The sequence below is a fragment of the Melospiza georgiana genome, chromosome 6 (genome assembly GCF_028018845.1).
Source record: "Melospiza georgiana isolate bMelGeo1 chromosome 6, bMelGeo1.pri, whole genome shotgun sequence".
NCBI lineage: Eukaryota > Metazoa > Chordata > Aves > Passeriformes > Passerellidae > Melospiza > Melospiza georgiana.
The window spans coordinates 47,307,692-47,322,954 of record NC_080435.1 but is presented as its reverse complement, the minus strand read 5'-3'; the positions used below and the strand labels follow the sequence as shown (position 1 = coordinate 47,322,954).

The following is a 15,263-nucleotide window of genomic DNA, read 5'->3' as shown; positions in this document are numbered from 1 at the left end:
TTTTCTCCCTGTCTGTGCATCCAGTTCTTTTGTCAGCTGCTCATTTAGGAGGCTCTTACAGGAGACAGTATCAAAGGCCTTGCTGAAGTCCAGGTAGACAATGTCCACTGCTCTCCCCTTATCCACCAGGCCAGGCATTTCATCATGGCAGTTTATGGAGTTGCTCAGTCATGACTTTTAGTGAATTCACACTGTCTGCTGCTGATTTTCTTCTCACTCATGTGCCTGGAAATGGTTTCCAGGGTTGGCTGTTCTGTCACCTTCCCAAGGCACAAGGTGAGGCTGACCTGCCTGTAGTTCACTGGGTACATCTCTTCCCCTTCTTGAAAGCAAGAGTGATGTTTTACTTACTTCAGTCTTTGGGTCCTTCTCCCAGTTGATGTGATCAATCAAAGATTGTCAAGAGTGACCTCTCAGTGACATCTGCCAGCTCCCTCAACGCTTGAGGTGCAGTTCATATGCAAAATAAATGCATGGTAGGCAAAACATAGCTATAGCTTCTGTACTTGCCTTCAATTTTGACAGTCTTGTGATTCTTAAAAGCTGCATATAGAAGTTACATTAACTGGCATTGCAGTTTAATGCTGAAAAGCAATAATGTTTGTTTCTTCCATAGTTCCCCGTGGAAGTACAGAAATAAAATTATACAGTCAGCTTTGCCATCTTGGTTTTCTTGCTGCTCTACAGTACAATATGGAAGATGAAAACACTCAAGTAATAACTTTCATTCCCCAGAGTTACTCTTCTGTTCATGTCCCCTGGTGTAATGAGTTGTCAGAGGGGGATCAGCAGTCAGAAGGCTGTGAAATAGAGAGGAGGCAGGGGAAGAAATCTCGTTCTGTGTTTGAGAAGATCTCCTGTGTGGGACTGTTAATTGTGACCATTTCTAAACAAATAAATGCTTGTAAATATTTTATACAACTTTGTATGTAGGAATGTACAAGTGAATTACTGTTATTCTTTGCAGATTAATGATGACACCCCAGTATGCACAAATACCAAAGATCAGCCATTATGTATTTTATCACTAGTGCTCCATTCATGGAAGATACCTTTTCCACAAGCACAACAAGGAGTATTTACTAGATGCTAGTAAGATGGAGGCAAATACAGTAATAGCTTGGACTAGCATTGTTTAGAGAAGCAAAATCAATCAGAAAGTTTTAAATTTTCAGACAAAGTCACAGAAGAAGTTGTTCAGTATTACCCTAAGTCCATAGGTCTGTTTTGTCTTAGCTGATGAACCATGGGTTAGGTGAGTGGACAGGGATGGGGGCTGGAGTCTGCCTGAACTGCCAGGCTCAAAGGCTTCAGTCAGCAGCATGAACTCCTGCTGCACCCCAGGGACTGACACAGGCACCAGTGCCCTTCAGCACCTTCAGTAGTGATCTGGATGGTCAGAGAGTCTGTGCCACCAGCAAGTTTGCATCTGATACCAAACCAAGACGAGTGGCCAAAGCACCATGTTCTGTTCTTGGTCTGTCTGGGTTTCTTTGAGTAGCTGAGAGTCCTTGTTCTCTTCCTTATCTTAAAAGTAAAGCCTTGAAACTCCTGTAAGACATCTGCAGAGTGTAATCTGACAAAATACATAGCTACCACAATGTATAATAAAAATGATTTCTCAACAGAAGAACACTGAGCTTTTCAGCAATCATTTCTTTGTCTCAGAAGTAATTGTTTCAGTATTTCAGCTATTACTGCACTGAAGTATGAATGTTTTTTATCACACAGGCTTCACTAGGAAAAAAAGAAAAAAGTAAAGGATTGTTTTATAAAGCTCTTCAAAACTGTCCTTGGGCAAAGGTAAGCACAGAAAACAAGTAAACTTGTCATCATACTTTAATTTTTGAAGTTCTGTATTTGAAAATAAAGTTTAGCTTTAGCAGTTGTTGTAAGAAGTTATATGCAAATGAAAGGAGAGGTTTTTGAGGCAGTAATGTTAGAATTTTCTGCAAATAAGAGATGTATCTTAAATGGAAGCATGATCAATAGTCACTGCAGTTTGTGTTCCAGGACAGAAAGGTGTTGTGCTGAGGCACAGCAGTAAGAAATCCTTTGTGATCTAGAAATGATTGAGTCTTTCAGACTTTTATCATGAGCATGAGATTATCAGAAATACATAGCTAAATAAAAATTTATTTATGTAATAATACATAAAAATTATTGAGAGAACCTGCAACTCCTCAGGTAATGTCTGTATTTGCTGCAAATGCTCCAGTGCCTCTTGACCTCCATTTCATCTTTTTGAATGAAGTTACTCAGTATGACTTAGAAAAGACTTTGATTAAACAAGCACTGAAGGAGTGCTAATTCTGTTCCTATTACCTTAAATAACACATGGTATTTCTTATGTTCTTGCTACAGTTGTTGCTGTCTACTTACTTTATCCTGTGTTTCTTGCTAGAGGTAGCACAGGAAATGTTGTTGCTGTCTCTGCAGGTGCTGTACATGGATGCAGTGGAGTATTTCCCTGAGGATCTGCAGGAAACGCTCGATCTGATGACTGAGAAGGAGCTGAGGGTGCGGGTGCCTATGGAAGAGCTGGATCTACTACTGGAGATTTAAAATCTACTGGCAGTACAGAAGCTGCTTCCAAAGCTAACAATTAGATCCATTTTCATACAGGAACTCTGTTGGGACTTGGGTACTATGTACTTGACATTTTTTGTTGTTAAATATTTTATATAAATTCCTATAAAAATGGAGTTCTACTACCTGCAAGTACTCTGGAATCAAGGATTGCATTTTGCCCTTAATAATGGATCCATTTCTCTGCAGTGTTGCTGGCTCCCACAGGACAGCCTCTTTAAATAGCCTCTTGTTGGAAGTTGCCTGCATTTCTTCCTCTATTGTTTGAAATTACATTCCCCAGGGCTCAGTAGAGGTTCAGTACATGCCAACTATGGCTTGATGAGCAGCACAGGAAATAAACATCTGCCAAATGGATGCTCCACTGTCCTCCACTTGGCAGACTTCAGTAATTTCCTTCAGCATGGTATGGCTGTGCATATGCAGCTGCCAAGTCAAACAGCCATTACATCTGTACATATACTGTAAAAGCTACATTTTTGTTTGAGCAGGCACCTATTTTGATATGTTTTGACAGATGACCATTTAAATGTAAATCTTCCTGAAAAATATACCTGAATATTTGAAAATTCAAAAGTAACTTATTTCTTATGTATTAAAAATAGAACTGAGTGTATTAAAAATGAAAATGTGTCCATAATGCATCTCTAAGCAGCTCACTTCTAAACAAACTTTTGTAATTAATTACTGGCTTTGACTCAAGTCCAGGCAGTTGTTGTAAGAGAAGTGAAGGTTTGATCTGTATTTGATTCTCATCAAGAAGGCATAGTCTTCTATGATGATTTTAAAAGTAGCTTCTAGTCCATGAGGCTTTTAGCAAGCTCCTAGAGAAATAGTATGAAATATGGTAACAATTTACAGATACACTTATGTTATATATATATTTTCTAACACAGAACATGCTGAAACATGGAAAGGATTGTTTAGCATCCCTACTCTTGAGAGCCAAGGACTCAGAAACTGGATTTTCATCTGAAACAAGTATACCTGCAGCCACAGAATACCCTAAACTGCTTCAGACAGCTTTCATGAGCAAACAAATTGTCACTAGCAGCACTAAAGCAACTGGGAGCATCCAGCTGGTGAGATCCTATTCCACATGAATCTGTGTCTGAACCAAGACATAGAGCTTCTAGCTTGGGTTTGCCACCACGGTGCAAGATAGAATACACTTTAGTCCAGGCTGCATTTCATTTATTCCTTTCTAAAATGATTTTAAATATTGCAGGGAATATGTATAATTTAAAATGCCATTACAGCACTTCTGAAAAGCCTTATAATATTGATGTAGTTGCAAGTGATGCTGGTTTTGCTGTAATCAATTAGTCTTTTGAAAAATACGGTTAATTTTTTACTTTCTACAAAAATGACAGAGCTCCTGAATTGGAGGTAGAAGTTACTCTGTACCCTGCACAGGACCAGGACAAATTCTGCCTGTGTTTGTTAATGCTTTGCCATCACATGCCATCACCTCTAAAGCCCTGAAAGGGCCATGGGGAGGGGGAAAAGCTTGATTGTGCTCCTGCTTAGTCACAGAGGAACCTTGAAAGATCATCTGGTCCAACCTTCTGGAGCACAGGGAGCCTGGATGAGATTAACAAGCTCTCTGCAGTCACATTTGAAAACTTCCAGTGATGGCAGCAATGACTTCTGTACCCATCACTTCTCTGTTCTTCCATGCATCCTGTCCCAAGTCCTTTCCTTTGAAGTTTCTCCCAAAGCAGCACTTGGGCTGCTTCCTTCCTTTTGATGGTCAGAGGCTTCCTGGAGCAGGTCCTGCCTTTTAATTCAGTCCCCAGTAGCTTTCCTGTCCTTGTGGGGAATATACTTGCTGTTCACTTTCTCCTGATATTTATTACTTTTGTCTGGTCAAGTTCAGAAACTCTGGCAAAAGTGGCAGCAGTTAAATTCTGCTGCAAAAGCTAAGAGCTGAATTTTCAAAGGTGTGTTTTTCAATTCCTGGGGTGGCAGAGAGGGTACTAGAACAGAGTCCTTAGGTTCCTTTAATGCAATGCAGCTGTTCTTCAGGGAGCTGAACCCATCTCTTTGTGGCTGTTGCTCTGAGCCAGCAGTAACAGCCATGTTCCTAATAAAAGTGCCTTGCCATGCATGTCATACAGCTCTTCAGCCCCTCAAGCAACAGTGAGATCAACTGCCATGATTAGAAAGTGCTAAAAATCCCCTAGCTTTTTGTGACCTTTCCAAGGAGACAGATCTCCTAAGATTTATAAGAATGGGTAATAAAACTTGTTTTTCTAGCTTCAGATGAAAAACAATTCTATTTCAGGATTTCTGTCATCCAGATTAAATAAAGAATTCCATTCATCTGTAGGGTTCATTTTTAACAAGGAGCCACATAATTTTTACAAAGAAGAATAAAATCTCTTGGCCCTGCTGCTGCCATTGTTGTTGGAGCACTGGCAGTGAGGGAAGGCATTGCTCTGGGTGTAACTCTCCACACTCTGTTACTGGCCTGCATTTGCTCCCACAGAAAGTTCCCAGAACAAAGACTGCATAATGCAAAACTGGTTTGCATGTGGAACTTTATATAAACCCTAAAGTTCACATGTACAACATCTGGAAATGAATTCCTTAGAACTTAACAAGCCCTTCACAGAAGAGTACTACACAGGATACTTGGTAAGTAGGACCTGCATGGCTACAATGGACAGTGGACACCTGGCCCCATGGGAATGGAGCTGTAGGCAACAGAATTGTCCAGGGGGAAGAATTCAAGGTTATGCTGCAGAACAGCAAGCCTGGCACATGTAGTTGGGATTTCTCTGTGCACATCTGCTGCATGCCAGACCTGCACCTCCAGCACTGGGGCTGGTGCCTTAGGAGTGGGCACATCCTGCCATGGGCAGCATGGGGCCCTTGAACCTGTTCCTACTGCTGGCTCTTTTCAGATGTTTATCTAATGAACTGAAACCCTTTTGGGAAAAACAAATTTATAAACTCTAATCTTAAAAGTACCCTATCCAAACATGTTTAGTTGTTTAAGGTAGGATTACTAATGAGCATCCATCTTGCAAGTGCTAGAGATGGTTACCTTTAAAGTGTGTCTCACTGTTGCTCACAGTTGCATACTTGTCATTGATTTTCATGTATAAATGACTGATGACACTGAGGTTACTCAAAAGTGACACTTGTCCTATTAGCTCCTAAAAAAAAGATATAAGAAGGTAATCAAGAACAACAGCAGTGCTAGAGTAGTTGTAAGAGACTGCTATGCCTAAGGAGGACTAAGAATTGGAGCATCTGCATGGTGTGATCACTGAGACAAGCACTTGGGTCACCAGCACTTTTTCTTGAGTCAGTGAATGCAACAGTTTCATGTAAATAGCAGGGCTGTGCCACCAAAACAGCTCAATTCAAATAAATGTTTTATTGGGAAGTGAAAAGTTACACTGACTGAAACCCACAACCCACCAGCTTTTAACCTGTTCATGAATGCAAACTAGCTGTGTGGTTTTACACAAGGTTCTCACCAACACAGAGAGTCTGTAGAGCTCCCAAAGAGACAGATGACTTAAAGATACAATCCCTCAGGGGTTCCCTCTTGCTTTTTATAGAGAACATTCTCCTTAGACTTTTTGAAATCTTCATTCGTTACTTTCATTCTCCGCTCCCTCAAAGCCATCAATCCAGCTTCTGTACAAATTGCCTGCAACACAGGAAGCAAGAATGGTTACACTTGCTGTGCAACCCCTTCAAACCACACCCTCAAAGGCAGCTGCATCTTTCCTACTGCTGCAGTTAACAAAATCTATGCTCTGTAGTTTGACACTGTTCTGTAGCATTAAAGCAGGCTGGATAAAGCCAGGTGGGCTGACTGAAAGGACAGAGGTAGTCAAGAGTTACACCTCCCTGACAGAAAGGGAGCATTGTAACAACAGTAATTTCCCTGTGGCAGGGCAGACACATCCAGCTGTGTGATCCTTCTGCAGGGATGAGTTTAAGCTCATGAGTGTGGTAACTGTAACAAGGGCTCTGCTTTAAAAAAACAGACAGGATTGCTGAAGCTTCCTAATATACAATTGCATTTTAATCTACCTTGCAACAGTTCCTAAAAATGCTACTTATCCTATCTAAAGTACTGTTTAAGATACCTTGCACAAGATTACACACTTTCCTTTTAGTTTCTACTTCACTACTTTAAAATTTCATATTCAGGTAACACAGGTACATACTCCTACCAGCACAAACTACTTCACAATTACAATTTTGATAATTTCCCATTTGTACAGCAGAGTACCTGGTACTCACAAAAGGTATTTTAAACCACCCCACTGTCCCTCGGTGATGTATGCACAGAAAATTGGGGAACGGTTCAGGTGACAATGGTTTTGGATGCAGCAAAAATGAGATTTGATTTTTGCTTTGAAGTATAAACAATGGTGATGTGCACTGACCTTAATATCTGCACCACTGAGATCGTCTTTTGCCATAATCAACTCATCCAAAGTCACATCATCTGCCAAGGTCATCCTGCTCGTGTGAATCTGAAAGATTCGTTTCTTCGTCTTTTCATCAGGCAGAGGGAACTCTATCTTCCTGTCGATCCGTCCTGTGCCAAAGAGAAGTTCAGCCTTAGGTTTTCTGCATGCAGCTGTTGCAAACAGCAGGAAGAACACCTGAAGGGTTTAGCTGGCAGTAACTCTCAAGCTGGAGCATGTCCAGAGATGGGCAATGGAGCTGGTGAAGGGTCTGGAGCACAAGTCCTGTGAGGAACACCTGAAGGAACATCTGGGGAAAAGGAGGCTCAGGGGAGACCTTTAACACTGTCTGCAACTGCCTGAAAGGAGGCTGTAGCCAGGTGGAGATTGGTCTCTTCACTCAGGTAACAGGTCAAGAAAAAATGGCCTGAAGTTCACATGGGGAGGTTTAGATTGGGCATTAGGAAAAACTCCTCCATGGAAAGGGTTGTCAATTATTAGAACAGGTTACCCAAGGAAGGGGTGAAGCTGCCATCCCTGGGTGCTCAAAGGAGGCACAGAAGTGGACTTGAGGATGTGGCTTAGTGGTGGACTTGGCCATGACACCTTAATGGTTGGACTCAATGACCTGAAAGATTCTTTCCAACCTGAACAGTTCCATGGTTCTACCTGCCACAATGAATCATGTCTTGGAGTAGAAAGCAAGGTCAGACTATCTCTTTCAATTCTGACACAGTATTATCTCCTCTGTACTCTAACAGCACTGCGTTTGAGCTTATGGGTCTAAAGCTAAATGTTGACAAAACCAGGCCAAACATACCTCAGCAATTTCATACCATGGAGGTATTTCAGCTTTTCCTTGGATCTCTGTGTGATTTTCTACCTTCCAACTTAACAGACATTCTATGCTTTGGTACATTTTTAGTGGCCATTTGAAAATACTTCCTGTGGCTGCTCAAGCTCAACATGTCTCCCTCACTCATCCCCCATATGGCAGGAGTGTGCCAGGTCAGTAAGGAGCAGCCTGCTTTCCCTGCACCAGGATCCAGGCTGGCTCTGGCAAAGCTTAGGCTCTCACCCCCAAAACACAGGTGGTGCTGCCCTGCCTTCCCCAGCTGCTGCAGGTGTACTGCTGCTGCAGGTGTACTGCTGCTGCACACAGCCTGCTTAACAACTACTTAAAATGGCTGTGCCATCTTAATAGAAAGGAAGAATATTCATATTGTTTACGTATATATAAAGGAATTAACGTGTTTCTTCTCTTCCAAAGGTTTTTCTCCTATTTTGAAGCTTGTGAATAGGTTCTGATTTCAACAGATGCAACAGCATAGATGAGATAATGAATAAGAACAAGTTTGCAGTCTTTTTATCTGCCTGTGTGTGTCCAGTTATGACAAGTCCTTTCACAAGAGAAGTGGCTTAAGCATACACAGCAGAGAAGTTCCTTACCTGGTCTAATTAAAGCTGGGTCCAGTGTTTCTATTCTGTTGGTAGCCATGATAACTTTAACATCCCCCCGAGAGTCAAACCCATCCAGCTGGTTCAGCAGCTCCAACATCGTGCGCTGGATCTCTCTCTCACCCCCTGAATTGGAGTCATACCTTTTAGGGAAAAAAAACAGTCAGAAAAAGCACTAAGTAACTGGCACAAAGGTGGGAGAGGAGTATTTTTTTTGTACACATCTATAAGAGATTTAAATAAAAAATTAATGTTTATCCATATAAACAAAACACAGATTTCCAGAATCGTGTTGTGACATCTAGGTTAAGTAAAGAGACACTGAACTATTCTGGTAGGTAGGGAAGGTAACAGCCATCATGTGAAGGAGATCTGGGATTTTTTTACATGTTTGTTATATATTTGGAAATATCTTCCTCACACCTAACAAAATCAACATAAAAAGGAAAAAATCTAATTCTTAACAGCACATACATCCATACATAAGGCAGCAGCTAGCACTTTGGGCTGGCAGCACTTTGGGTTGGTAATAAACGTGTATTCTTCTTACTTTCTTATTTATTTAAAAACCACTGACTACTTTACAGACTATTTGCCCTGGACCATCGAACAAACCTACAGAATTTTCAGAGTAATACAGTTTGGATATGGGCTGAACAACAGTTTAGTGTGGCACAAGCAATGCTTCTCCACAACATACACTGTGTAACCCTCTGTAAAATACTCTCAGAGCAGAAGTATTTAGCCACCTACTAAAGAGGCAAACAACAAATGGATATATTCTATATTTAAAATATTCTGCTTTAACATTGGATCACTTAAGTTAATTACAGTATATGGACTTGCAGCTAGAGAATCCCATATACACAGTGTCTCTTTCAGGTTTTGACACTCTCTCCTGGAGATGCTGCCATGTAACAAGAGAAGAGAGGTTATCTCTGTCATGTCTATTTAGTATGAAAAGGCTGTGATATATTGCGTTTCCATGGAAGTTACTTAAGTGTTACTTGTTACAAACGAATACATCAAAGCAGTGTATGCAAAGGGTAGCAGAGCAAAGGAAGTGAGTCTCAGTACAGCTGCAGAAGCAGCATTTCTGTACAGCTGACTGCCCCTGGCACCCCGTGACTGCACCTCTTGGTGCCGATGGCGTCGATCTCGTCGATGAAGACGATGGAGGGCGCGTGCTCCTCGGCCACGCGGAACAGCTCCCGCACCAGCTTGGGGCCGTCCCCCAGGTACTTCTGGATCAGCTCCGAGCCCACCACCCTCAGGAACGTTGCTGAGGTTTGGTTTGCCACCGCTTTGGCCAGTAAAGTTTTGCCTATTTTCAGTTGGAAAGAAATGTTGTGATTAGTTTGCAGAGAAGGAAAAGAAAAAAGTGCCCTAACAAAACAGTTGTATGAAATTTGTGACAGACTTGGCAATGATTTAAATGCCAACCAAGTGTAAATTATTTAACTTGTATTATCTCAGCACAGGTGTTGCTGACTGCAAAATACCTGTGCCAGGTGGGCCATACAGAATGACTCCTTTGGGTGGCTTTATTCCCATCTCTTCATAATATTCAGGGTGGGTGAGAGGAAGCTCCACAGACTCCTGAAACACAAGAAAAACATGTTTTTGTAAGACTGAGTGATCTCCAACAGAGATCTGTAGGGATCTTCAAAACAGCAATAATGAAAGCAGTGAAGGCAAAAAGCACTAAACTGATTCCAAGACACACATCAAACAGTATGACCCTCTGCTGCCTCCAAATGTAAGGCAGACAAACGCTCCACCTGCACAAGTCTTCCTATTGCTCCCACCTGACGTGTGGTGGAGCAGCAGTGAACATTCCCCCTCCTCCATCCTCAATGCACCATCCCACATGTAGAACCCAGGAGCTCCTGAACCCCAAACAACCTTGAGGATGACCTTGAGGCCAGGGAACTATGAAAGGGTGCCTTCTATAAGGAGTCACCCAATACCATCGATTTTAAGAGCATTTGTGGTTTTAGACACCTACCCAGATCAAAAGGGCTGAGTTTTAGTATGGTTCAGGCAGAGTTCTGCTGGTAGGGAAAAAACCAACTGGCCAAACACACCCCAACCAAACAACAAACAAATGCAAAAACTAAACAAGCAATTGCCCTGAAAGACTAAATCCTTAAGCTAGATTGGATGGCATCAGACACGCAAAATAGCCTCTGCAGTTTGTACAATTTAACTCTCATCTTGCAACAAATGAAACTTTACCTGTTGCAAAGTAATAAGCTATTAGAGAGATTTTATAAGCTCTGGGCTCTACAGGTTCCTGAGCACTGAGAAAGGTTCCTGTGCACACAGCCTCTGGTGACCCGCTTAAAAGATTGAGTTCCACGAGTCTGCCTAGTAAAATCTAACAAGGAAATGCACTACAGAAAGATAAAGGACACCACTCCAGGAACAGCAGCCAGTCCTGCTGCTTCTCTTCTCAACTCCTAGCACAACAGTTACATTGCTGGTTAACAGTAAATGAGTACAACTGAATACCTTGATTTCTTGAATTTGGTTGTCAAGGCCACCAATGTCAGCGTAGGTTTCTTGAGGAGCTTTCTCTACTTTCATCACAGTCACTAGAGGGTCTGTGTCATCCATCAGGACCCCTATCACAGCATGAACCTAATTCAAGAATTAAGAGTTGTCAAAGAAGGCAAGCAGGATTTTAATACAAGCTGAAGTCTAATCCCTATTCCCACTTATTTAGGTGTGAAATAAATAGCATTCTCTCTCCTGGGGTATTCAGAAAAATGAAGCCAGTTAAAAACAGTACAAGAACTTGTAAGAAACTTGATTTGATAAAAACAACCCACCTTATGATTTAGCAAAACAGAGCAGCCTGGCTCTAGCAGGTCCTTGTCCACAAAAGACAGAATACTGACGTAGTGCTCTGATCCCACAGACGTGGACACGATGGCGTGGTTGTCATCGATGATCTCCTCCAAGGTACCCACGGACATCGGCGTTCCTCTCAGGTCATCCACCTTGGACCTTTCCTCCTGTAGTCAGCAAAAACCCAGGAAACAACTCAACAACACAGGCAAAAACACTCTTGTACAACACTGGCTCAACAATGCAGACAGAACACAGCAGAACCAGTCTTTGCTATTGTTCTACTGCCCCAAAAAGACAGAGGTCAGTAACAAAACCCACTATTAACTTAGTGCTACCCTATGGACACCATCCACATGGATGGGAATAACTAGAACCTTCTCTCCCTGTTGATGGATAGCTGTGAGCTGTACTTTGAGCATTAACAAACAAAAAACTCCCATGGCTTCATCTGTAGTGATCTGTGCTTGGTCTAAAACAATTTAGCTAATTAATGAGGAATTTGATAAACCTGATATGTTTGCATGAACTTGCACACTGCTGGTACTTTATCTCACTGCTCTGGTAGGAAGCAGCTCACGTTAATTAAGAGCACTTACTGTAACATTAGAAGTAACATTTCACTCAAACCTCACCTCTTGTTTTTCTTCCAAAGGCTTCATCTGTTCTTGATTTCTGATAAACTCTTCCTCCATTAAGAGGTAATCTTTAATTCTCTCCAATTTCAACAACTTGAGTCTGCACTGTGTGTGGGGAGTCACTGCAACCAAAGCAGAATCACAGGATTTCAGAACAAGTTTGACATGGCACCAACTAACACTAATTCATTACCAGAAATCCTGCTTCATTTTCCTGACTGTAACTTGTATCTTACTTGTCCCACTGTAACTCCAGGTGAAAAACAGATTTAATGTTTCCCCTGCATTTTCATTCAGCTCAATTTCCCTGTCTCTTACCTGGAGTTTATGGGCAGCACCTTGCAAAACTACAATTTTATTCTGTGGGGAGCTTTTTTATGTTAATTAGAAATAAAATGACATTTGGCACTGTGTTAGTGACCTCCACAGAGGCAGAATGCTTACCCAGAGGGAGTTTGCTGGCAGCATCTGGTCCCTTGGTCTTCTTTTTCTTTTTCCCCACTCTGGTTGGAACTGGAGGTTCATATTTCTTCTTCTTGTCCTTATTCATAAAAAGAATGCAATTAAAAAAAATGGGATAATAACAAGTAAACAATACACACAGGTGTTAAATGCACAGACTAAAAAAGGGCTCAAGGTGAAGGACTTCATAACAAAACTTTCTCTTCACGATCTCTAGCAAAAAGCCCAAAAAAACCCATTACTCCTATTTTTTAAGAATGTTCAAAATTTTTTTCTCCTGCTTATTTTACACCCCTCTAATTTAAACTTCTGCCATTTTTCAGTGAATATAGGACATGGAAGGCTCAAGCCTGAAGTAAATCACAAACAAAACTAATAGATGACACAATGAGAAAAATATTGAATGTCCACCTTCCTGCTGCTTTTCAGTCAATAAATCAGACACACTCAGTTTCCCAGCCTAGTCACTGCCTGCCATGTGCACTGAACCTTCCTTTTCCAAAGGAGACCGGGGAGGCCCCTGATGTCCCCCAGCCTGAAGTACACTCTTACTGCAGATGATTGTGCAATGCCACTTCCAAGCCAGCAACAGCTCCCTAAGTGACAGCTTGAAGGCAACTACTCTTTCTTAAGTCGACACATTTATAGTTTGGTTCTTTTTTAGAAAAACAAATCACTGTGAAATTTCAGTTTTCTTAAGCTCCCTTTTTTATTTATGAACAACACTTGCTTCCTCCAATGTACACCCAGAAAAGACATTCATCAGATCCAGCAAGAGCATAATTTTATACAGTTCCAAATACAACAATAATTTTTAGAAGTAAATTTAAGAAGCCTATTGCAGCCAGGCTCTGTAGCATCACACCCGTAATTCTTTCTGTAGGTATTTATTTGGGTTTCAGTTACCTTGTCATCCTTCTTGCTCCCACCAGGCCCGTGTCCACCACTCTGACTTTGACCCTAGACAAAAGGTAAAAAAACAAACGACAAAAACAATAACATAGGTGCAGTTCTATGAATCGAGACGCCTGCGGGCAATTCCACGTACAGAAGTGCCGTAATTGGATTTCTCCTGTCTAAACAAAGCGCTGACTTATTTAACTTATTGTCCAAAACCAAAGAACCGTCCCGCCCGGCGCCCCCGCCCGCGCTCCCCCCAGGCCGGGCCGCGGCCTGCAGGCGCCGGCGGTGACTCCGCAAAACGCCGGGCGCCGGCGGCGGAGCCCGAAGGGCGCAGGGCCCCGGTTCGGCGCTGCAGTCAGAGCCGGCTCTGCCCCCCGAGGCCGCGCTCGGTGCCGCGCTCGGTGCCGGGGGTGCCCGGGGTGCCGGGGCCGCTCTCACCATCGCGCCGCGACCGCCGCCACCGGCACCGCCCGCACCTCAAGGCCGCGTCACTACGGGCAGCGGCGAGGGACACGCGAGCGCGCGGGACCAAACGCGGTGTGGCGCCGCAGCGGCCGGCAGGGAGCGCCCTCGCCCGCGGTTTGTGAGGGGAGGGCGGCGGAGGGGCTGCGAAAAGTGGCAAATCTTTAAAGTTCCAGCGGGCTTTTCCTACCGCTGATCCTTCCTTCCCTCTCTCGCATCAGCTGGGCAATATAAAAACGTTTTTGTGTATGCTTTTAGAATTGTTTTTCTTGTGGCAGCACTGTAGGAACATGGGTGAAGTTTCAGGAAATCCCTCCCTCCATAAAACCATAACTTTTGTACCTACACTGAGTTGTACCGGTCTGGGGTGTTCCTGGGATACGCAGGAGAACCTGTCAGTGCCCGCTTCTGACGTTCCCAAGGCACAGCTCGGCCTGAGCTCGAGCCCGACTGAGCCGAGGCAGGGTCGGGTCCCGCCGGTTCCACCCCGCTCCTCGGCACCGGCGGCGCCGCCCGTGAGCGCGGCCGCAGCGGCGGCGGCTCCGTGACTGTGCCCGCCACGGCCGGAGCTCCGCTCCTCCGGGCTCTGCAGGCGGCGGCTCCGTGACTGTGCCCGCCACGGCCAGAGCTCCGCTCCTCCGGGCTCTGCCGGCGGCGGCTCCGTGACACCGTGCTCGCCACGGCCAGAGCTCCGCTCCTCCGGGCTCTGCCGGCGGCGGCTCCGTGACACCGTGCCCGCCACGGCCGGAGCTCCGCTCCTCCGGGCTCTGCAGGTCTCCCCTCTGCTTTGGGCTGGGAGGGCATCGCTGTCAGCGGGAAGGTTTCAGCCAGGATGAGGGCATGGCCTGAAAATACCGCCAGCCTGCTCTCACCCAGTCAACCAGCATATAGATCATATTTACATCCATCAGTGTTCAGTGTAGGGATCAGAGCATTTGCAAAAAGAGGTTTTGGTTTGCAGCAGACAGTAGGAAGTGGATTGCTTTGCTTTGATGTTGTATTTTCTTTCACACTTTCTCTAGAATTCCTGTCTGAGTAGGGAACTTTATTAATTATTAACGTCACTGGCTGAGCTGTGTAGAAAGGTGTGAGGTTGGTTTTGATCATTTACTTTGGTTTGGTTCCATTCCTTCACAAGGGTTACTGCTGTGCACTGTGAATTTAATTTGACTTATCTATTGTTTTTATTGTTTTATGAATTAGCTGCCTTTTTGTTACAGTATCAGCTGTTCTGTAACTTTTAAAGGCATTGAAACAAAATTAAATATAACAGGCCTTCTTTGCTTTAATAACATTCACTTTTTTGGAGTTTACAGTCTTACAGGATTGCACCTGTATTTCTTTTAACCTTACAGTGTAAAAGATGCTAGAACATTCTTTCCCTCACAAAATTCTTCCTCCCTTTAACCTCCCTTTAGACTAAGATAGACTCATATTTATTCCAAATTATACCTGTAAT

General features: G+C 43.3%; 2 protein-coding genes across 2 annotated transcripts in view; one reads left to right on the top strand and one right to left on the bottom strand.

Moving 5' to 3' along the window:
- Nucleotides 1-3,233, top strand: part of NRDE2 (NRDE-2, necessary for RNA interference, domain containing) — a 28,146-nt gene extending 24,913 nt beyond the window's left edge. Inside the window, exons 13-14 of the mRNA XM_058025629.1 lie at nt 1,732-1,803; nt 2,440-3,233. Of these exons, the coding sequence (XP_057881612.1) occupies nt 1,732-1,803; nt 2,440-2,565 (198 nt within the window). The 3' untranslated portion in view covers nt 2,566-3,233. The remainder of the gene's footprint in view (nt 1-1,731; nt 1,804-2,439) is intronic.
- Nucleotides 3,234-5,958: 2,725 nt separating this feature from the next.
- Nucleotides 5,959-13,828, bottom strand: PSMC1 (proteasome 26S subunit, ATPase 1). The gene is made up of 11 exons (XM_058025630.1): nt 13,781-13,828; nt 13,346-13,399; nt 12,422-12,518; nt 11,975-12,099; nt 11,321-11,506; nt 11,001-11,129; nt 9,989-10,085; nt 9,621-9,810; nt 8,478-8,629; nt 7,005-7,159; nt 5,959-6,256 (listed from the first exon to the last, which is right to left on the bottom strand). The coding sequence occupies exons 1-11, from the start codon at nt 13,781-13,783 to the stop codon at nt 6,122-6,124; spliced, it is 1,323 nt and encodes a 440-aa protein (XP_057881613.1). The 5' UTR covers nt 13,784-13,828; the 3' UTR covers nt 5,959-6,121.
- Between the last annotated feature and the right edge of the window lie 1,435 nt (nt 13,829-15,263).

Coding starts and splice junctions, on each gene's coding strand:
- PSMC1 (XM_058025630.1), bottom strand. Junction 12,519..13,345: donor GGAGCAAGAAGGATGACAAG/GTAACTGAAACC, acceptor TTTATGAATAAG/GACAAGAAGAAGAAATATGA. Junction 6,257..7,004: donor TCAGTGGTGCAGATATTAAG/GTCAGTGCACAT, acceptor CCTGTGTTGCAG/GCAATTTGTACAGAAGCTGG.